Source organism: Schistocerca cancellata, chromosome 1, assembly GCF_023864275.1.
Source record: "Schistocerca cancellata isolate TAMUIC-IGC-003103 chromosome 1, iqSchCanc2.1, whole genome shotgun sequence".
NCBI classification, from domain to species: domain Eukaryota; kingdom Metazoa; phylum Arthropoda; class Insecta; order Orthoptera; family Acrididae; genus Schistocerca; species Schistocerca cancellata.
The window spans coordinates 685,968,773-685,993,581 of NC_064626.1; the positions used below are offsets into that span (position 1 = coordinate 685,968,773).

The window sequence follows — 24,809 nt, forward strand, 5'->3', positions numbered from 1 at the left end:
AGAAATTTATGAAATGAAAAAACGATTTCTGCCTCAGTTGTTGTTTATTGATTATGAGGAAACAGTTATCCAAGGAGAGTTGTTTCTTTCAGTAATAATCAGGGAAGTATTTACTGAGAAAAAGACTAAGCAAGTTTAACTGAACATTTTCTTGCAGTTTGTGTGTGTGTGTGTGTGTGTGTGTGTGTGTGTGTGTGTGTGTGTGTGTGTGTGTGCGTGTGCGTGCGTGCTTGGGGGTGCAGGTGTGTGTGTGTGTGTGTGTGTGTGTGTGTGTGTGTGTGTGTGTGTGTGTGTACGTGCTTGGGGGTGCAGGTGTGCGTGTTTTGAGGAAAAGAAAAAAATCAATCCACTTGACCGATGGAAGTATGTCCTAGAAATCAAGTGATACGTGTAAGGAAACTTAGTACTGAACTGTTCTTCCACATAGTTGTATATGGCTCCATAATTCCTGTTCCACATAAAATACGATGTTTTGGAGATGGTAAGAGCAAAAAGAGCATTAGGTGTAAGAGAAGCACAAATGTTGGACTCAGCCAGCTAGCTGAATATATTTAGAACTCTTTTTCATTGTGTTTGTGTGTGACTCAGCGCTGCCTCTGTGTGGGGAGTAGCCATCCATCCTTTGCGTATTATTGTCAGATGACAGAAACCATCTTCATATACTTAAAGCAGTAAGCTTTTTGTCCTATTGCCAACTTCAGATACTACACATTGTTAGTCTTTCCGTCTTATCTTCAGCCTGCTCTCTCTGATAAAGCCCATAATATGATATGTGACTGTCTGTAGCACTCATTCGTTCTACACGAGAAGTCCACTTATAGCAATTCCTCATGATAATGTCATTTAAATGGCGTGAAATAGTCTTGTATCCTCCTTAGGTCTTTTTTTGTCCATATTACACCAATTATCGGTTGAAGAAAACACAATTCCTTTCTTGCAAGGACCTATTTTCCCTCACCATAGTTACCATCAAAGTGTGAATAGCTACAACCTGTTCAGTACAGGGTTATTACAAATGATTGAAGCGATTTCACAGCTCTACAATAACTTTATTATTTGAGATATTTTCAAAATGCTTTGCACACACATACAAAAACTCAAAAAGTTTTTTTAGGCATTCACAAATGTTCGATATGTGCCCCTTTAGTGATTCGGCAGACATCAAGCCGATAATCAAGTTCCTCCCACACTCGGCGCAGCATGTCCCCATCAATGAGTTCGAAAGCATCGTTGATGCGAGCTCGCAGTTCTGGCACGTTTCTTGGTAGAGGAGGTTTAAACACTGAATCTTTCACATAACCCCACAGAAAGAAATCGCATGGGGTTAAGTCGGGAGAGTGTGGAGGCCGTGACATGAATTGCTGATCATGATCTCCACCACGACTGATCCATCGGTTTTCCAATCTCCTGTTTAAGTGGAACACCATCCTGTTGAAAGATGAAGTCGGCGCTGTCGGTCTCCAGTTGTGGCATGAGACAGTTTTCCACAGGCTACGCGTGAATCTTGCCCGCACGCGTTCAACCGTTTCTTCGCTCACTGCAGGCCGACCCGTTGATTTCCCCTTACAGAGGCATCCAGAAGCTTTAAACTGCACATACCATCGCAGAATGGAGTTAGCAGTTGGTGGATCTTTGTTGAACTTCGTCCGGAAGTGTCGTTGCACTGTTATGACTGACTGATGTGAGTGCATTTCAAGCACGACATACGCTTTCTCGGCTCCTGTCGCCATTTTGTCTCACTGCGCTCTCGAGCACTCTGACGGCAGAAACCTGAAGTGCGGCTTCAGCCGAACAAAACTTCATGTGTTTTTCTACGTATCTGTAGTGTGTCGTGACCATATGTCAATGAATGGAGCTACAGTGAATTTATGAAATCGCTTCAATCATTTGTAATAGCTCTGTATATGCTCCTACTAAATGATTATCTGATTTTAGTTTCAGGTGCTGAAATTGCATTACAGAGTGTTCTTTTACTTCTGTCTGTGAGACCAAAAAAATTTTTTCATTCCTTAGGCTACAGGCGTTGGCCAACATGACCATCATCAGAGCTGTTTTAAAACATGTCCTAATGTAATGAAGCCACAGTGGCATTGTAAAAGAATACACACAAAACTAGCTTAGCAATGTCACACATTTTTGAAATCCTGTGTAAATTAGGCAACAGGGCCTGCAGTGTCATCCTCTTAACAACACTACTGTTCATAACAAACTTTTAGTGCTGTTATGAACAGTAACATTGTTAACAGTTTGACTGCCAGAACTGTGGACTAGTTTTATGCTATACCTATACTACTATCTAAAGGCAAGTTGTTGGTTAACGTTGTTACAATTTTTCAAAAGTACTTCATCAATTCACTTACGATTTTTGCATGACACACTAATGATAATTCAGACGGACATAGGCTGGATATATTTTTTAATATTGTATGTAACCGTATATGTAATAGATAAAGAGGAAACAACAAAAAGTTCTTGACCGATTTACTTAAGATTTTTACACAATGTTCTAAAGATGATTTGGACAGATCTAGGCTATATATTTTTAATATACAGCAAACATGGCAAGGCTTTACAGTTACCAGATATGTGGGATTTGGATACACATCTAAGACTCCTTCCATCTTCCTCCCCCAACCCCCTTTCCCTCTGCAAGTCTCCTCCTCCTTCCCCATCACTATGTCTATTGGCTCCCCCTCCTGTGCCCCCTCATGGTTCTGTTCTCTTAACCCTCTCTCTGATCTTGAGCCTTGTTTATTGTTATTGCAAACGAAACCATGATTGGAAACTGAAGTTACATAAGATGAATGGGCAAATTGGTCAGGATATTTGGTTCATGGAGAATGAGAGACATCTCTCCAGCTGCTGGATCTGTGACTGTAATGGCTTCAGTGACAGTATTTCATGTTGCTTTAATCTATGAATGTATAGGACTACAAAATTTTGGATGATTCATGTTCCGTAGTAGTATTCTCATCATAAACCAATAAGCCAGAAATATAACTTCCTGTATAACCAACAGTGTGTAAAAAAACAGAACAGGACATGTTTGATTATACAAATTTTGCCTGAAAATACAGGTTGTTTAAAAATGAATGGAACAAAAAGAAAATATTCCTATGACTACAGTAATGACTTTATTTCAGAAATACACATATAGACCGAAAGGTTAACTCCCACTGTTCCCATGGTCATTCGCAGAAGTATAAAGTGGCAGATGCCTATCTGCTGTTGCATTTTTGGGACCTGTTCCAATGTAGTCATACCAGTGGAGTTACTTGTGCCTAGCATCTGGAGCTTTAACTGCTGTAAGTCCTGTGGAAGTGGTGGAAGGTAAACTATGTGCTTTACACATTCCGGAAAAAAAAAAAAAAACTATTGGTGTAATGTTGGTGTATTTGATTGGGCGTGACCAGTCTGGCACTGTGGAAGATGTTCTTTGAGGAGATTTCTTATGATGTCATGGCAACGTTGCGGGGCCCTGTCCTGCTGTAAAATGAAGTTGGATGATTCTTCTGTCAACTGAGGCAACAGCCAGAGAGATAGGTTGTGCCTGTAATGGTAGATCCTGTGAAGAGGAAAGGACCATAGACTCTGCTGTTTGTTATGGCATAGAAAACATTAAGTTTCGGAGAATAATGTTTATGTTCCAGAGAGGCAGGTGGGTTTCATGTACCTCATATAATGCTTGTTCACTTTGCAACTTAAGTGAAATGTGGCTTCATCAGATAACACAAGTCTGTCTGCAAAACCATTTACCTCCATTCGTGTGTGCAAATCAATGCATAATTGTCTCTGTTTTGGTTTATAAGCTGGTTTTATGGCCTTGAACAGCAGATGATTGTGCAGAGAGAGAGAGTGCGCACACACACACACACACACACACACACACACACACACTTTTGAATGTGACACATTCACTTCTCTGCTGGCAGCAGGACATGTGCATTTTCTATGGCTTTTTTCTTAGATCATACGAATGTTTTCCACCACTTCGTTCTCGATGGATGGCTGTCCTGTGGTTTTCTTCTTGCTTGTGGACCCTGTCACCTCGAGTTGGTTTGCCCATCTAGCATTGTTGTGACAGTACGGTAGCTACTTTACCAAATTTGGTTTGAAAATGTCTTTCAACGACAATTGTTAATGATGATACGCCTTTTTTTATTGTCCATGCCAACATTTTGAATATGAAAGCCAGTGATGAACAATAAGGGCAACTTTGCATTGTTTCATTGTTGCCAGCTTAAACTGATAGTCAACCTTTTAGTCTATATGTGTATTTCTGAAATAGTCATTACTGTAGTCACATGAATACTTTCTTTTTGTACCATTCATTGTGATTCACTCTGTATGTAAAGGAGAAGTGTATAAATATGAGATAAACAATTTATCTAATAGTTCATGTGCCCTCCTATGATAGTTGAAACTGACTGTAAGAAAGACATCGAAACTGCACACTTTCATAGCATAGCACAGTATAGCACATCATTTTGCTTCTTGCAATTTCTTTTAACAGAAAACAGGAAAGTTATATTTATGGCTTATCAGCTTATGATAATACTAAATTGTCCAAAGCTTTGTGATCATACATATTCACAGATTAAAACTATATGAAATACTATCACTGAAGCCATGTCAAGAACTATTTATCTGTTTTGCTGCTGATGTCATTTTCCAAAATTTTTGAGATGATGTATTCTACAATAGTACCTCACTTTAAAAACAGTAGTATCATCCGCAAATCATAGTTCGGTTTCAGAAGGGCTGTTTCATAAAATTTCAGGTGTACAGCTGCATAAATTTCACTTCATCTTCTGATGTTTCGGCCGTATACCGTCCAGTCATCTTTAGAGTATATAATCCAGGGACATAAATCTGACTGGGGATAAATCACATACGGGGCTCAATCTTAGGCCCACTACCTTATATATGTAAACGATCTACCATCTAATATACTTCGAGCAGAATTAGTTCCTTTTGAAGATGACAATAGTATTCTAATCAACCGAAACATACACACAGAAGCAGAAGAAATGGTAAACAAAGTTCTTATGTATCACTGGTTTTCTTCAAATGGTCTCACCCTCAGCTTTAAAAAGACATGAAATATTCAGTTCTGCACATCTAATGGTCCTATAACAGTGGTAAGTGTAACATACAGTAGGAAATAATAAATAGGGTGAAAACTTAAAAATTCTTAAATGTCCATATTGATGAGAATTGAAATTGAAAAAGCACATTTTGGATCTCCTAAAATAACTTAGTTCAGCCACATTTGCAATTAGAATCATTGAAAAGAGACAAATCAGTAAGTTTGACATACATTGAAGAGCCCAAGAAACTGGTATACCTACCTAATATAGTGTAGGGCCCCCATGAGCAAGCAGAAGTGTAGCATCACGATGTGGCATGGACTCAATTAATGTCTGAAGTAGTGCTGGAGGGAATTGATACTATGAATCCTGCAGGGCTGCTCATAAAACCACAAGAGTATGAGGATGGGAGATCTCTTCTGAACAGCATGTTGCAAGGCATGCCAGTTAGTTTGGTGGCCAGTGGAAGTGTTTAAACTCAGAAGAGTGTCCCTGGAGCCACTCTGTAGCAATTCTGGATGTGTGGGGTGTCTCATTGTCCTGCTGGAATTGCCAAAGTCCATTTGGGATGCGCAATGGACATGAATGAATGGATGCAGGTGATAAGACAGGATGCTTACATATGAGTCATCTGTCAGTCATGATGATGATGATGTTTGGTTTGTGGGGCGCTCAACTGCGTGGTTATCAGCGCCCGTACAATTAACCAATCTTTGCTCAGTCCAATTTCGCCACTTTCCTGGATGATAATGAAATGATGAGGACAACACAAACACCCAGTCATCTCGAGGCAGGTGAAAATCCCTGACCCCGCCAGGAATCGAACCCGGGACCCCGTGCTCGGGAAGCGAGAACGCTACCGCGAGACCACGAGCGGCGGACATCTGTCAGTCATATCTAGACGTATCAGGTATCCCATATCATTCCAACTGCTCATACCCACACTTTTACAGAGCCTCAACCAGCTTGAACAGTACCCTGTTGACCTGCAGGGTCCATTGATTCATGAGGTTGTCTCCATACCCGTACACGCCCATCCTGTTGATACAATCTAAAATGAGACTCGCCCAACCAGGCAACATGTTTCCAGTCATAGACAGTCCAGTGTCTGCATTGACGGGCCCAGGCAAGGTGTAAAGCTTTATGTTGTGCAGTCATCAAGGTTACATGAGTGGGCCTTCAGCTCCGAAAGCCCATATCGATGATGTTTCGTCAAGGGAAGAGGTGGAATAATAATTAATTATTTTCTGTTTTTTACTAGTGGTATGTAGACCTTGTGTAACATGGTAGCATGAACTTGAATCTGCAGATAATCTGTGAAGGTGAAAAGAGAATTGCAGTAGATCACAGTGTAGGTTACTTATTTTACATTTTTTTTTAATGATTTCAGGTATCACACTGAAATTGTGTTTGCACGCACATCACCTCAACAAAAGTTGATCATTGTAGAAGGCTGTCAACGAATGGGAGCTATTGTAGCTGTGACTGGTGATGGTGTAAACGACTCCCCTGCACTCAAGAAAGCTGACATTGGTGAGTTAATCATCAACATGTTTTTCATTTATTGGTTTATATTTGAAACTCGAACAAAAGAACTTAAAGGAGTAACTTCATTAACAGTAGCAGCACATTTGATTGTGGTGAAATTCAAGAAAAGAGGATAAGTCAAAATTTGATGTATAAAAGTAACAACAGCAATAAAAGATTTGTATGTGCAAGAAAAGTGAAATTCATTGTACTAGAGGCAAAGCCAAAAGAAAAAACAAGGTAAAAGAAACAAAGAAGTAGAAGGGAAAGTAAGGAATACTGTGAAATGGGCATGCTGTTATAAGAGGAAATGAACTTTATTAATGGACACCATAACGCCTGCTGTTATCAATTTTCCATTTGTTTTTCATATTACCATAAGAATTCAACCTTATGCCATATTCAAGTACCTAGGTACAATTATTGACTACAGGGTCATCAAAAATATGAGATTACAAGTATATGAGGTTACAAGTATTGCTGTATTGGTAACTTTTAATTTTTATGTATGATTCATGTCTTTAGCCTTGCACTTCCCAGAGCTAAACCCATATGTATAATTAAAAAATTGTACCAGTGTCTCCTTTGGTAGGGCTACCCTGCCACAAAGTTAAAATCATATTCATTAGTAAATAACATAATCACATTTGACGTACAGGCTACATCTGAACAGCAGTTTATGTGAACACATCTTAGTTGCTGGTAGTGTTAGAAAGATCTTACTTTTTTGTATAAGTTCTTCATAACAGCACCATCAGTTGAAATTTGTTGACAAAAAGTGCAGTTCAGTCATAACATATACATCGAGTGCCATACCAGTGGTAGTACTTGTACAGTTTTTGTAATTCATGTGATATTTGCTCTTGGAGTACTATGCTAAAATGTGTATTATAGAAAAGACCTGAAAGAGACCAGTATAACTCTATTTACAGTCACATACTTTTGTTGACCCTTTAGCCAATAACTAGATATAGGTTCTTGAAAATGTCTCTAGCGTGTAGATGTTTCTGTAAAATAAAGGCAGTTGAGTTACTGCTCTGCTCCAGGAAACAATCGTGTTGGATTTATTTATTCATTTATTTTTTGTTCTGTAGATCCAGTTAGTGAGTCAATCACAAGGATATGGAACGTGTCAAATTGTACAGGTTTCAATTTAAACTTACAATAAATACAAGGGCAATTCAAAGCCAAATTGTACATAGTTTAAGTAAGACCTACTATAAATACAGTAACAGATACAATGTCAGCTAGATAACATAACAACCATTTAACAGAAAAAGGAGTTTCAGATAAAGGTTAAAGATAAGAGCACAAAGTTAAATCAGATATTAGGCCTACAAGAGTAAATATAGGTACAGCCAATTTGTTGTTACAAAAAGTGTGCAAATGCCCAAATGCACAATAAAATCAATTGAACTACTTCTAGACACAATAAGTTTAGTGATGGTATACATTTTCTTTCAGATATTCATCCACAGTATAATAAGATTTCTCTGTCAGATAATCTTTGAGAACTTGTTTAAATTTTGGCAGTACTGTATGAACACATTTGATGTGTAGTGGTAGAGCATTGAACAGCTTAATGCTGGAGTAGTAAACTCCTTTTTGTACCAGAGTGAGACGTTTCATTTCGGATTGTAGATTGTTTTTGTTTCTGGTGTTATAACCATGGAATTTACTGTTGTCTTGGTAGATAGAATAATTTTTGCACACAAAGGTCAGCAAGGAAAAAATATACTGTGAGGCAGGATACCTATCTTCCGAAACAAGTGCCTGCAAGAGTGTCTTTGATGGACCCCACACATTATTCTGATTGATTTTTTTTGGATGGTGAAAACTTTTTTTGCAAGTGGTTGGTTCCCCCAGAATATGATAGCATATGACATCAATGAGTGGAAGTAGCCAAAGTAGGCAACCTTAATGGTGTCAACTTCAGCCACTGAAGAAATTACCCGTAATGCAAATGTGGCCGAGCTAAGTTTTTTACATAGATGAAGAATGTGAACTGACCAATTACATTTACTGTCTATGTAAGCACCCAGGAATTTTGTATCTTCAAAATGTAAGCACCCAGGAATTTTGTATCTTCAACTTTCTGTCTTGGTTGATCTCTACATTCTATGTTAATTTCATGGGGGTTACTTTGAGATGTATGGAACCTCTATAATGAGTTTTGTCTGCATTGAGCAAGAGACAATTTGAGGAGGACCAATTGAAGATGTCATTAAAAACAGTATTTGTAGTTTGTTCAAGATCATGATCAATCAAATCGTCAATTAGAATTGTGGTGTCATCGGCAAACAGGGTAAATTTGCTGTTTCTCAGAACAAAGAGGAAGATCATTAATAAAGATGAGGAAAAGCAGTGGGCCCAAAACAGATCCTTGAGAGACACCACACGTTATCGTGTCCCATTCAGACGAGGCAGGTTCTCCAGAAGAGCCATTTAGCATTACAGTCTGCTTCCGATCCTGTAGATATGATTGTAGCCACAAGCAAACAGTAACACCTAAACCATAGTATTCTGCCTTTTTCAAAAGAATTTGGTGGTTTACACAGTCGAAGGCTTTCGTAAGATCACAAAAAATACCCACTGGAGACATTTTTTTGTTAATGGCTTCCAAAACTTGGTTGCTGAAAGAGAATATTGCCTGTTCAGTTCAAAGACCGGCACGAAAACCAAACTGATTTTTGCTTAAGATACTATGGAAGTTGAGATGGTCTACAATCCTCCTGTGCATGAGTTTTTCTAGAATTTTCGAGAAGGTAGTTAATAGGGATATTGGGCGATAGTTTGTAACAATGCTTTTATCACCTTTTTTAAAGAGAGGAATCACTACAGCCAACTTTAGTATGTCAGGGACAATCCCATCTTGTAGGGATGCATTGTATATGTTGCATAAGACGGGACTAACAAATTTATAACGGTGTTTCAGTATTTTACTAGAAATATTGTCCACATCAGCAGAATTTTTATTTTTTAATGATCTAATTACTCTTATGACTTCGCTTACAGTAACTGGAGGTAAGGATAACTGTGGGATTCTGTTGCTGATAGCTTTCTGTAGGAGGGACAATGATTCTTCCATAGAACCATTACAGCCTGTCTTCTCTGCTGCTCTCAAAAAGTGGTTATTAAATATTTCTGCAACCAACTCAGGTTTCTTTATGATACTGTACCCTGTTTTAATCTCTACCTGAGACATGTTCCCTGTTGTCCTGCCAGTTTCCCTCTTTATTACATTCCATATAGTTTTAATTTTATTTTCTGAGCTTTCAATTTCTGATTTTATGCACATACTTTTAGATTTATTTATAACCTTCTTGAGAATGCTACAGTGAAGTTTGTAGTGTTCTCATTTCTTTGGATCATTACAAGTCCTGAGAGAACTGTATAACATCCTCTTTGTTCTACAAGATGTTATTATCCCTGTAGTGATCCAAGACTTCTTGGCATTGCCTATATGACTATTTCTAACTACTTTTTTGGGAAAGATGGACTCAAATACAGACATGAATTCATTTAAAAATGAATTGTACTTGTTGTTTACATCTGTTTCCCTATAAACTGGGCTCCAAAGTATCTCTTTTAGGCTGTCATTGAATTTTTTAAGGCCCTGTTCATTTATTATCCTAAAAGATTTCCAAGAATGCTCGGAACTGTTGCACACATTGATGATGTAATTGAGCCTAAGCAATTGACCACCATGATCAGAAAGGCCAAGGATTGGATGTACAGTGATCTCATTGCATTTAGACTTATCTATAAATATATTATCTATCAGACTTTTTACTCTTAACAGTAACCCTAGTTGGAAAATCTACTATTGCCATCAGATTATAAGACTCCTTTAAATGTACTAAATCAGCTTTACTATTGCTCACATTTAGGAAATCAACATTAAAGTCACCAGTAATTATCAAGTTTTTGGACTTTGAGTACAGTATGGATAATAAAGAATCTAAGTGCTTAAGAAATACATTCAAATTCCCTGAGGGAGATCTATACAGTGCTAACACTACAGCCGTGAAGTCATTTACAGTAATCTCAACACCACATACTTCAATTTGTTGCTCTATACAATGGCTCTTTAAATCTAATGCATTGTAAGATATGTTGTTTTTTACATAAATTACCACTCCACCTTTTTCCATGATGGTTCTAGAGTAATGCGCTGCCTGACAGTAACCACTTAGCTGTAACCTTTCAATATCTTTCACATGATGTTCACTAAAACATAATACATCAGTATCTTTTATTCCTTGTGGTTCCCCTAACAGAACAGTAATGTCATTTACTTTATTACCAAGTCTTCCCACATTTTGGTGAAAAATCGTCATTTATTTGGGAGTAGAGACAGATACAAACTTTTGCCTAAAAAATTATCTGTAGCTACAGACACAGTACGTTCATTACTAACAATTTCCTGAAACATTTGAGTTTGAAACCGAGTCTGACTTGATGGCTGGAGCGATTTAAGTGCGATTGGTTCCAACTTTGGGGTACATTTGTGGACTTCTTCCAATATTTTTGTTTTGAGAGGGTACCTAATGCTTTTTTTCCTGATCTGTTCAGGTGCATACCGTGTCTTGTAAATAATTCTCGTCTGAAACTGCTTATATCTACAACACAAGTATTGTTAAAATGCTTACACAACTTTGCTAACTTAGAGTTCGTTAGTGAGATAGGCTCATTTACACAGGACTGTGGGATTAAGTCATGTCTCTTTGGAATGTTCACAACAAATACCTTAGACTGACGAAGTGCCGATATTTTCTTCCTGAGCGACTGTATGACATCATTCCCTTCGTTGCAGGCAACATTGTTTGAGCCACCTATTAAGATCACACACTCGTTCTTTACTTTTTCAGGATCACATCCCGCTGCAACTTCTTGAAGTTAAGCACCTGGCTTCACAATTCCACAAACATCGGCAGCATTAAAACTGCTTTTCACTTTATCAGCCATGCCTCTACCATGACTATCAGCGAAAATGTTAAGACGATTTGTTGATGTTTCACTCACAGCAGACTGGATCACACCACTGCCACTTTCATTGCTGTTAACTGAACGTTGTGGCTTTGGAAGGACTAGAACAGGAAGTTTGTATCTAAAAGTCATTGTTATGCAGTGTATGCAGGTAGACTGAGAAGTAATACGTATATGCTTATAGAACATGAATGAAATGACTTTGAGAAATATGCCAGGTAGCATTTGTAAGGTAACTTGTCCCTCTTTAAGAACGCTTAGTTTGAATGTGTTGCATTCATCCAGGGTGCATTCGTCCAGTATGTTTTGAGTCATGGAAGTATGGAGATGTGTTCTAGTGCTGTGTCAGCATCAGTTAAACAGCGTGCTGTTATCGTGATTTTAACTGCTGAAAATGTGACTATTTGTGAAACTCTACATTGTTTGAAGGTTGTTTATGGTGACAATGCTGTTTATAGATGTTCTTTAAACGGATGAGTAATAAACTTTGTGGTTGTGAGCCTGGAAAAGCTATAAGTGTTGGTGAAACATGCAGTATACATGTGATCACTACCACAGACGATAAACATTGCAACTCATCGATGATTTGATTCAAAATAATCAGTGAATCACTCAAAAGCATATTGCAAACCATATTGGAATATCTAAGGAATGTGTCAGCTTCATTATTGAGCAATAATCTTGCAACATGACAATGCTCATCCACACATCACCCTCAACCGAAAAGGCTGTGTGAAACCTGAAGTTTGAACCAATTTCATACCCTTGTTACTGCAGTGAACTTGTGACTTGCGAATTTTATTTTTTCCTGGACTCGAGGGACCTAAAGGGTAATTATTACAACTCAGACAATGAGGTGAAGGCAGCTGTCCAGTCCTGGATTTGAGAAAAGTTGGAAGCATTTTTCTGTGATGGAATGAAAAAACGTGTTACACATTGGGAGAACTGTGTTGGTCATAATGCTGACTCTGTTGAAAAATAATTAGATGGTTTTGAATTGTAAGACTTGTGCTTTAATGTACGTTGTGCGCGATCTTTCTGCTTTTTCTTTATTTGTCTCTTAGAAGCATGTGTGCATTACTTTTCAGTGTACTCTCATATTTGTGTATCCAAAGCAAGCAAAACTGAAATATTGCTTGGAATATTGTTCTGATTACATTTCATTTCTGGACATCAAGGAATATTACATGTCAGTTTGTATTCGATCATAATTGCATGGATTATCAAATTAGTGTAGACCTTTCAGGGATCCATGATCGTTTCTTGTCCTTTCACTGAGAAAAATTGACTGAATATGAAGTTTAGCCTATTAGATTACAGTCAGCATCAATTGTTTTTGTAAAACCAAGATTGTCATGACTGAAAGTATCAGAAATTATGAAACGATGGTGTGAGGATGCGATCTGAGACTAGTCAAAGTTCTAACATTGCAGAAAGAAAATGAATAATGGTATTCAGTCTTCAGCATTAGAAATTCCTGCTGCTTTCCATGGACAAAGTGGAAAGGAACAAAATCCTGAAAGCACCCGCCACAAAGGAAAACAGGAAAACTAGAAGTAAAATTATAATTGTCGGGTTGTAATATGAATTGTAAGGAGGATTAGCTTTTAAGACAGTCGTCTTGGAATCAATAGGAGCAGGGTGAATAATCTAGCCACTCTGATTTTGATTTTTGTTTCCCCAAATCACTTCAGTGAATGCTGTCCTGATTCTGTCAGTAAGCCATAGCTTCCACTTATATGGCTTTCTTCAAGTAAACTAGTGTGCCATACTTAATATTTGTTGAGGACATGACACATTTTAATTGTTTGTGTGTGTGTGTGTGTGTGTGTGATTATTTAAGAAAAGGTTGAAGTTGTGTGTTCATGAAATCACTGATAATTGTGATAATTAGGCTAAAAGTTGTGATTATCTCGTAACATCTTGGATAATTTTATTACATTTCAGGTGTGGCTATGGGTATTGCTGGCTCTGACGTATCAAAGCAGGCTGCTGACATGATCCTGTTGGATGATAACTTTGCTTCAATTGTAACTGGTGTGGAAGAGGGGCGTCTGATCTTTGACAACTTGAAGAAGTCTATTGCGTACACACTGACATCCAACATTCCTGAAATATCACCTTTCCTTGCATTCATCTTATGTGACATTCCTCTACCCCTTGGCACAGTTACAATCTTGTGCATTGATCTGGGCACTGACATGGTGAGTATTTATTATACTATTTCTTCTTATGTATAGATACTTCCATGTTACAGGTCAGAGAATTACTGTTTATGGTAATAATTACATTTTCAGTAACAAAATTTTTAGCTGATGTTAATTTGAAATAATGGGGAAACTGGAACAGTGTATCCTTATCCAGAAATTATCCAGTCCTGTAAGTCCCTAGTCCAGTTGCCAGTATCACTTCATTGTGGTCAGAGTATTGCTGCAAATACTTAAGCTGACCAGTTTCTTCTGTTCTTGACTGCAAGTCTACCTGTATATGTATTTGTATGTAAAATGCACACCATTTGTTATGACTCTTTGGATCACAGTGACACAAGGGAACAGAAGATTTCCTTTTTGAGATGAGGACATTAAAAATCATAAAACACCCAACTGTCCCATAGCAATCACGACCAACTTCCTCTAATTTGTGTAATGTAAACAGTACCTTAATTATGGTTGAAGATTCAGCATGTTTTTCCAGTATCTGAAGTGTGTGTAATGTCATGCTGCCACAGCTGTTCACTGTTTCAGTGTTAATGATTGACATTTCATAGTAGTTTGTAATTTCTTTTTCTATTGCTGCAGTTTTACTTGAATTTCAGATACCTGTACTATTTGAGAGAACCTTACCCATCATTGGTGTGGCTTAAGAGTTACTTGAATTGTGTGTTTTTTTTCTGTGTGTGTGATATGTTTATTCAGCATGATTGATTTTTTTTTCAGCATGAAGCCAGTAGCTACTTAACTATGAGTTACTTTTATTTCATTTTTCTTCTTCTTAGGGATACAAAAGGTAGGTGTGTGTGTGTGTGTGTGTGTGTGTGTGTGTGAAACTAAAGTGTCGCATCAGTTATGATACTTCAGAGAAAATGTTTCTCAGTACAGAATTTTTGTAATAAATTTCTGCATCTTCTCTGTCTTGTCTCTTTTTGTTGTTAGCTCTTTGTTTTTAATTTCAGTACAGTCTACAAAACTGTGAAATATGAGTTCAGAATAGATACTGCCTTGCAGGAGCAGCTTTCTTGTTCCAGGAGAAGTGCACTAGTATTGCTGCTCTTCATTGAGTTGTAGTTAAATCTGTTATGGTCCATTCTCTCTATACTGATTCTTAAGAATATGTCTGTGCAGTTAGAGGGAAGTGGATGTGTTTGTGACAGTGCATTGGAAGGAAATATGAGCGGTCTGCACTGTCAATATTTGGCATTTTCATGAATGATCAACAGACGTGCTTATAGTTCATTCCAGTCAAATCTGTTCGTCTGACTTTTCCCTTCTACACACACTCTGTATTGTACCAATTCTTTCTTTACATTCGTCATTCTGCTCATGTCTGGTATAAGGGACACAATTGCATTCACCAGACATTTTTCTTGTTTTGTGACTTAATTAAATGAGCTGTTAACTGGTCTTTTTTATGTTAAAATGATACTGTACGTTTGAGCTTACAGTCTACTGAATAAAAAATCTTCACACCATGTTTGGTGTGCAGAAATTTTTTAATCTCAGTCGATTTGAAAAAGCAGTGCTAACATTCATTCAGTTTTATCCTTCTGGAAGGATTTGGTATATTTTCTCATATAATTCAGTAACATTACCTCATCAGAATCACATTTTTTTGTATTACTACATGATTGAGACCTACACAGACTGATTAGGGACAAAGATTATAAATATTGTTTGGAGAAGGAACCTGTGTACATCTTTCTGTCACTATCAGGTACCAGCAATTTCCCTGGCTTACGAGGAGGCTGAGTCTGATATAATGAAGCGACGTCCACGTAATCCTTACAAAGATAATTTGGTCAATGAAAGGTAACTTGAATCAGTGGGCTTATCCTCCAAAAGAATTGTTACTGTAATGTAAACATTTTTGCATATTACTTGAGCACAACACTTTTTATGCATATTACCCCTTAGATTTTATACTGATGCATAAACAGATCTTTGTCAAGCTAGAGAATGTCTTTAATAGGCTGTGCAGCTAGAGTATTTACTGCTTCTTAGTTTTTATTTTATTTCTTCCTCTTTGACATTCATATTTAATTCCCATGCATGTTTTATTATTTATCTCTTACTTTTGAAATTTCTTCAGCTGGATGTGAAGTGGTAAGTTCTCACTATAAGCCACTGCTACACTGACCTTTGCAGTTATATCTCAAATGACAAGGTTCCTTTTCCTGTTCCCATTTCCTCTGTCACAATGTTCCAGCCATTAGGGGGCTAGTCTCTTTTTTTACCATAGACTCTGTATTTACTTTCTTAAGAAGATTATAGAGATATTACTACATATGAGTGATTGCAGTTTTATGATTATGCTAGACAGTTTCTAATTTCTGTTTTGCCCAGTTAATTTTTTTTCCATAGTATCTACTGTACTTGAAATTATAGAGAAAAATTTAATAGTTCTGACGCACACATACAGAGAATCGTTTGAAATTTTGAAGTTTAGTGGAGTTCTTACCATTGAGAGCAATGAGTAATTATGTTGTAGCTACTATCACTGTGTGTGTGTGTGTGTGTGTGTGTGTGTGTGTGTGTGGCAGTTGTTATTGTTCTGCCATCCAGCCTTTCAGATTCCACAAGAAAGTATTGCAGCATCTGTTGGGTTGCAATGCTTCCTTGGTGCATTTGTATGAACAGTGTCACTGGCACATAATAATTTTTTTAAGATGAATGATGCTGTAGAATTAGTTGAGTATCACTCATCAGTAAATACAAAAAACAGTGACTAGACTATGCAACAGTTCATACATTGCAACTGTATTTCATACATTTTTCAACACTGTCTCATGTGTGGTGCTTGTCTCATAATTGTAGTACCCAAATTCCAAACAGTTTAACATCCATTACTTCTATAACTATACATGTAGAGACTAATAGACACTTGTTTTTCAGATAAAATTTGCATTTGTTGATGACCTGTACCTGCAGTATTTTGTAACTGATGCCATTGATCCTGGATGATTTATTTTTTTAATTTTCTAGTGTTTTCATGGCTAAAAGAATAACATTAAAGTTGTGAGCATTTTAAAAACAGTTATTAAACTGTAGCTCGTTCATCATAGCAGAACATTTGTCAAACATTTTATAACATTTATCTGTAATAACAGTGGAACTTCTCAGGGATATAAATCTGTACTAATTCTCTTTTTTATTGTATTTGCATGAATTAAAATTGTTAGGCAGTTAATTGTATTGCAGATTACTTTCCAGAGAAGCTCACTGCATGAAGTGTGAAAACGGTACATATTTTTGTATAACATTGTGTTCTACTTTTAGCCATGAATAGTTATGCATTCCAGAGTCATTCCACTTTTTTGTTTCTTTTTGTTACCCATTGAGAGTATTGTGTGTATATTGGAGTAGTCACATATTGCATCCATCATATGATTGTAGTAGAAACAGCAATTTTAATTTTCAGACTCCTTTTAGTATCAGTTATTTACATAGGATCAAATACAAGCAGCCTCCATTTGTGGATGTTCTGGGGAAATAATTGGATAGGAAATCAGTTTTCTTGTATAAGTTTTGCTTGAAGAAATATAATTTTGAATTTCTGGACACTTATATTTCTTAGGTCCCTGCCATCTCATTAGGATATGAGCTTGCAGAAGCAGATATAATGAAGCGTCCTCCAAGAAACCCAAGAACGGATAACTTGGTTAACAGAAGGTATATTCCGTCAGGTGTATGTGAGAAATGTGATGTGTAGTCTCATTAATCTCACATAACCAAATGTGGGCATAAACAGTAATAATGCTGACTTAGATCTGTTACTGTAACTTACTGGTTCTGGAGGATGGTTTACTGATGTCACAGTACCTGTGATAGTAATTAGTTTCATATTATAGTGTGTTTTACAGAGAATTTAGATGATTAATAATAATAATAATAATCATAATATCAGTTCAAAGTTATAATTATAATGTGTGATTCCTCAGACCTCCCCTTACCATTCCTTGCTCTTTGCGTTCATATGGGTAGAATGTAGTAGATGTGTGTAACTACTGCACTTACATAGTTCTTTCCTGTAGGGAAAGTCTCATAAGTGAATGTTTAGGGTTAGTTATGTGTCCACAGAAATAGTGCTTGCACTTAGTTGCTGACTTGAATGTCTTTTGTTTAATTTATACCCTGCAGTTTCATGCCTTTTATGTAGTACCCTCACTTTTAGAAATCTTTAGATTTTTGTTCTCATTTTCTTTAGTTTTGTGTTTTCATCATGTTGCGCCATTTTGTTAGGTCCCTGCCATTTCTCTGGCCTATGAAGAAGCAGAATCTGATATCATGAAGCGACAGCCTCGAAATCCTTTCACAGATAAGCTCGTAAATGAAAGGTAAATGGTCAAAATTTCCAATTTCTACTGGGGTCATTATTTTGGTTGTGTGGGGCCCTTATTTTACTTCTCTCAATACACTATAAATGATGAGAACCCCGAAAAATATGTGACTTCTGAAAATTACACACTTGCCAAGGATATAAAGGTAAGTCTGAATGTTTATTGTGCTTTAGCTCCGTATGTTGTATGTTAAACTTAGAATGCCATCATCACTTTTGGGAAGTCCAGTTTTTAGTAAACATCCATTTTGTTAAACATCCCTTCTAAAATCGAGCACATTGTGTTACATTACTCTGTTTTGCCTGTTACTCCTGCAGTGAAAGAAAGATACCATCTGTATTGCCTTTCCTTTTGATCATGAGTTTGTACATAGGTAAAAAGCAAGCGCGCGCGCACACACACACACACACACACACACACACACAAAGATGTAAACACCATACCTTTTCTATCTTTCCCATTCCTCCCAGCCTACAAAATCGTCTTTTGGTACCAATACTTCATGTTTTGCATATTGAGATTTCCAGCAATGGGCTACTAACTTGGTTTCGGCAAGAATTCAGAAAGGAATTGCCCTTAGCCCTAATGATGGAACTATTGTAATGGTTATCTTATCTGTCGTAATTATGTGAAATCTGCCACATTAGTGCTGCTGCATGTCACTTGGTGAATGTAAAAGAAAAAAAAAGGTAGTGTAATGATAACTTATGAAACAAAACAAAACAATGAAAACGATAAATGAAGAAACAAGCAAGGTGGCGGGTGAACTTTTTAAACAAAATATGTGGTGTTTGTTTAGCATAATGTTTCTGTTTTGAAAAAGTGATCCATCAGACACTTAAATTTTAAGCTTCCTTTTATGAAAGGTGAACACAGAGCTTAGAGCGAAGGTTGATAGAATGGTGAGTAGATGTGAGCAAAAGTTTTGAAAGTACCAAGACAAAGAAACATAAGCAAGCTAGGATGCTAAGCATGAAATATAAACAGCAAAAGTGTATTCTGCATGCACGATGACTGTATAACACAACCATTGGGTGTGATTTAGAGACTGCAGCAATAAATGATACAAAGACTAAATAAGTTAAGTAGAAATAATGGAGATAATAGTTTGAATATTGGTTGGTGCAAGAGGAAAAGCAAAAAGCATTCAATAACAAGCAGGGAATCACTGAGTTCTGGTTTTATCAGTAAAGTACACCTAGGAACCTGAAAAGTTCAGTTTGTGATAAATGCAAATGCAGAAGCAAGTTCTGCCTAAAAAAGTGAAAATGAAAATTTAGCCAGTAAATGCTGTTTCATAGTGAATTTTATCCAGGTGAACTATTTTGTCAGAGCTTGCTTGAATTAGCTTCTTTTCTGCATAGAAATATCATAAATGTGACCAGTTTCTGATTGCTGGCATTACACATCAACTTACTAAGCCCAATTGTGAAAGATACTTAAGAATGTATTTCCAAAATAAAAAGTGCACAAGTGCAATGACATATCGGTGTACTCAGTGCTTAATATATTTTGACCATGCCGAATTTACTTTCCTAATGTGCAAATAAGAAGTTTTTTTTTCCTGCTTCTATTTAAAGCCCCTTTCAGAACAATTGACTTTCCTATCTCAATTGACTCTCAAAATGAGTGAGTCTGCTGCAGCACCCAGGGGACTTTATTCTGCTACTGTGTCTTGAGGGGTCTCTTTATTCACACATTGGTGCCAAAACTGCATGTATGTAGTGAGAGCTGTCCACCGTGCAGTTTGGCACCTGTGTGGTGGAAGTGATGTTATGAGGGACTATCCTTTTTGTGAAAAAAATCAAGATATAGTAAGGACAAGCAAAGACAATAGTATATTAATCATCAAATAAAATTCGTAGTTCTTGCCAAAGACCACGTGGTAAACTCTTTACACTCCAGAGAAATGAAATAATGGGAAAGGTGTCATCCAAACATTTCAAAACATAAACATTTGCTTGAGAAAGTACAGACTTAACAAACAAATCATATATCTAGAATGCAGTAAACAGTGCCTTCTTACATTATTCTTCATATTTTGTTTTCTTACTTAGTGCCAAATGATATCGAAAATTATTTTTCTTCTTAGTAATTCTGGCTTTTTCACTGTGGAAATAATTTTCAGTATAACCTGTTTTAACTATTTATGTTCTTATTTATGCACATTTTAGTCTTTTTCTTTGTAAAATGAAATAACATATTTGCTTCTGGGTTATTTTCACTCTTATAGAGAGATCTTGTGCAACCTCTCCGGTGTGTCATGATAACAAAGCAACCAACATAATAAAGATTCAGAAAACACTAAAGCAAAAAATCCAATCTATGATAGAAGTAAGCATGGCAGGAACAAGCTAACTTCCAATATTAGCAGATTCTGCCAAACCCGTGCTTCTGCGCATGTGTAGTTTGCAGCATACTTTGCACAATCTGTCGATTAGTGACATCACACACACATTTGCGACATGGTCGGCTACTGATTTACATCCAGGCATGAGAGGTGCAGGCACTTCGAGAAGTTGAGTTTGGTCAGGCAGTTGCTAATGTTAAATGAGCATTAGTACCTTGTTGGTTCTGTCTGTAGCAGTGGCAGATATGAGTCACACAGCTGTGAGTGCCCACGAAAGAGCAAAACCAATATTCTGTAGGTTTTGTTGTTATTTAATTTGGTGCAACAAGAAAAATGTCTAGAAACATCTTCAGTCATCTTAAGTCAGTCTTGGTCCAGTGGCGGGAAAATGCTGCTGCTTCTCGACAGAAAAAAATCATTTGTTGAAAGCTCAAGTAGAGCCAGAAGAAGAAAATAGACAAAGACCCATTTTGAGAAAAAGCATGTGTTTTAATAAAAGCAAACATTCCAATTGAAAAGCTGATAGGGGAATCACCCCCTTTTTTAATATTTAACAGCCAGTTTGTAAGCACAGCACGGAGACATCGTCTGTAGGCTCATAGTGTGACAACCTTTCAGATTTGTACGTCTAATCATTTAGGGGGGGGGGGGAGAAAGCTAATCTTGCCATAAATAGATACTACATTTCAGGTCCCTTAGTATACTATACTGCTGTTGTTGTCTGAACCCCTTCACTTAATTTGTTTGTTACTTATGAAGATCAGCTCACAGTTCCCAGACATCTGTCTTTTCTTTTTTTAGGTTGTGTTCTTCACATAAGTGTGTATCCTCTCCTGTTATTTATTTTTATAAATCCCTGCTCCCTGTTTTTGGGCATTATAGTGATTCACAGTGGCATCATCAGGATTCACCTACTGTTAATAATGACTGGATGGTTTGGCAACATGGTGATCACATGTCCTACAATCGTAGATTGCTCCTTGCACTATCTTGTAGAAAGCAGTGCACCAGTCAGAACAGGTCAAGGGCCTAATCCTTAGGTGAGGTTTACATTTTACATTTAAAATAAGGACTTACACAATCAAAACATTTGAATTCATACAGGGAGACAAACAAAATTGGAGCGAGGCTGAGAACCATTGTGGTTTGTCGAGGTATGTTTCCTTAAATATAAGTTGCAGCTCTTCGCTTTAAAAGAAAACTGATCTGATTGTGACCAAAGTAGTGATGATGGCATCAAACAATCCTTCACTTTCCATTCATTTTCGCTATGTATATTGTGTAACAGTTGCTTCCTTTCTTTATTTCATTATGCTGTGCTAGACTTTCTCTGTATATCCTAGCATGCAAGCTGAAATTTCAGTCTCATCTCTGTTGTTTTCATTGCTGCTCACCATTACACATCCCTTGTTCCTGTCACAAACCTTATAAGTCCCAGCCTCTGTCTTTCTCTGTTAGATGTCTATTGTTCTCTACTGGTTTTAAGTAGACAGGGAAATTTCCATTGCATGGTTCTTGATTACTAACTCTCTACTGTATTACTAACACTGCCACTATAGGTGCCTGCTATTTCTCTGGCTTACGAAGCTCCAGAGTCGGATATCATGAAACGGCAGCCCCGCGATCCGTACAGGGACAATCTGGTGAACCGCAGGTATGTTTGAATGATAACCCCCGTTGGCTGCTGGATGACTGTGGTGTTGTCACCTTATATCTCCAACAACAACCGGCAACCAGATAAATGCATGTCTATATTGTGGCATTGGCTCGCAACCAGGTTTTTAGTCCTAGCTGGCTGCACTTGCAGATCACTCTGTAATCTTGATCTTGTGTAGACTCATTAATGTTAAGATCACCCTGTGCTTCCAGTTTGTTTCACATTACAGATCGTGGCAGAAAACTTTTTAGTTTTCCTCGCCCCTTTCACAGATATTTTTTAGGATAAAAGTAAATATACTGGACCAAAATAGACTTCTTGAAGTATGCATTACACTTCTATTTTGTGACCATGCTCAAACTGTCATTTCCATTCAGTTATTTTATGCAGTGTGAGATTTTATTCTCATAAGAAATTTCTGTTATAGTTCATTGCATCACCCATGCTGAATTTACAGACATTGTATGCAGATTTTTAGTTGCCAATACTTGAAGTATGTTGTCTTCCTCCTCATAAATTAAAAAAAAAAAATCATATATGTGTCAGGCTTATTTTCTTTTGTATTTATGGCTCTTGGATCTCTCATCTACAAAAGGAATAAATGTAAGAAGTTCCTAATCATCTTTGTACATTCACCAATTTTCATAAATTGTCTCCATGTAAGCAATAACAAAAACACAATTTTACTACCACAAATGCAGCTGGTAGTAACTAGTATTAGAACCTGGAAGCACTTAGTACATTTTCTTTAGTATCTCAGCAGAAACTAGTTTTCGTATTAATGTACAGTAATTTGTCACAGGTGCACTCAGCAGACTAGCTGTGTAGACTGTCACTGATCATTTATTGTATAAATTTCTTTTTTCTGTTAAGTATGTGAAAGTAAGTATGTCAGTCATGTGAGTGTAAAGTATGTTCTTAGTAATTGGCAACAGTTTTTACATACTTGGTGATACATTGATTGACCATATCACACAACTGTGGTGCCTCCCGTTCCCCCACCTGTGTGTTTCATTTGCCTATGTTTAGTTCTCCATTACAACCAGTTTCCTGTCCAACCATAATCACCAGAAGTAATATGCATACAGTAATTCTGAGTATAACCTCTTCTTCTAGATGGAGAATAATGGTTCCATTATGTTTGTGATGTAAATGAATATTTGATGGAACTATGGCACAGGGGGCATCACCCTAGTTGCGAGCCTTAAAGTTGCAAGTGTCTTGTGAAAGAGAACATGCTATACTACCTATTAATCTTGCTCTGTCTGTGGGGAATGCTGCATTTTTATTTGATGTGTTCATCATAACCTTGTCTGTTTTTATTCCCATACACATTGCAGTCCCTGTTACACAAGGTAAATATTACCCTTGAAAAGCCAGACTGGACACCTGAGACAGTGGTTTGGTGAGTTCATTCCATTTTAAGACCTTTTCTGTTACTATTATGTTGTTATTATGCATGAGTGGTGCTGGCTTGTGTTTTACACAGCATAGTTATCTGACATTGCTGCTATTAGATGAATATCATTTCACAAATAACCTGTAAAAACATACTTGATTTATAACAAACATGTATTGCTTGATATATCTGTCATTTTAAATCAGTTAACAACAGAACTTCTTTTCTTAAAAAAAAAAAAGAAAAAAGAAAAAAGAAAGAAAGAAAGAAAAAAAGGAAAAAATTAAAAAATTGCAACTTTTGGAATTTCAATAGTTTCATCAGCTCATTTTTTAAAAAGAAAAATTTAATAATAAAATCATATAAGAAATGCAGTTTAGTCAGTTTGTGCAATAAATATTTTTACTTGATAGTTGAAAATGTGTTTTCAATCTGTTTTCAGTAAAGTCTGTTTTCTTGTGTGAGTGAATACTTTAATGGTGAATATTTGCTCTGCAGGCTTATCTCCATGGCATATGGGCAGATTGGCATGATACAGGCTGCAGCAGGATTCTTTGTCTATTTTGTAATAATGGCTGAGAACGGTTTCTTGCCTCTCAAACTATTTGGAATTCGAAAGCAGTGGGACTCGAAGGCTGTTAATGATCTTCCAGATTCTTATGGACAAGAATGGGTAAGAGTCTTTTCAAAATATAAAGATTGAAAGAGAAGGATTATTTTAATTTTTTGTGATTAAAACCCGTTTTGTATCAAGTAACTAATAAAGGGTGTGCCCAAATGAAAGGGAGACTAGAGTTACATGTTAAGAAGTTATAACAACAGTATTATAGTTACAGTTCATTTGGAACAGTACTACTACTCACAGTTGCCATTGACATCAATACACTGATCCCAGCGCATAGGAAGGAAGAGGATGGCTTCAGTGTAGAAACTCCTGGGTTGCTGACAGATCCAGTTTTCCACAGTGTCCTCCACTCACTTGCCACAGGAGAACCTCTGACCGTTCAGAGATTGTGTTAAGGGACTGAAAATATGCAAATCATGTGGGGAGATAATCGAGGCTGTAAGGGGAATGTTCCATGATCTACATTGAAATTTTTGAAAGAAATTGAGGGTCTTTTTGGCCACATTTGGCCTAGCGCTGCCCTGGAGAAGCACTATCCCGTTTGAAAGCTTGCTCCTGTGCTTGTTCTTGATGGCCTGTTAGAACCTAAGCAATGTGTTGCAATACTGCTCAATGTTAA

At 37.1% G+C, this 24,809-nt stretch overlaps 1 protein-coding gene across 6 annotated transcripts in view; it reads left to right on the forward strand.

Annotated features, from left to right (window-relative positions):
- The window catches only part of LOC126184325 (sodium/potassium-transporting ATPase subunit alpha), a 669,161-nt gene that overhangs the window by 627,556 nt on the left and 16,796 nt on the right, over positions 1–24,809 (forward strand). For 4 of the 6 annotated variants that reach the window (XM_049926734.1, XM_049926712.1, XM_049926703.1 and 1 more), the window contains 4 exons: positions 6,481–6,623; positions 13,554–13,810; positions 18,062–18,156; positions 24,064–24,238. In XM_049926734.1, the coding sequence (XP_049782691.1) occupies positions 6,481–6,623; positions 13,554–13,810; positions 18,062–18,156; positions 24,064–24,238 (670 nt within the window). Of the gene's footprint in view, positions 1–6,480; positions 6,624–13,553; positions 13,811–15,536; positions 15,632–18,061; positions 18,157–22,068; positions 22,164–24,063; positions 24,239–24,809 lie in introns of all 6 variants that reach the window. The other 2 variants (XM_049926727.1, XM_049926720.1) reach the window with 2 other exon arrangements.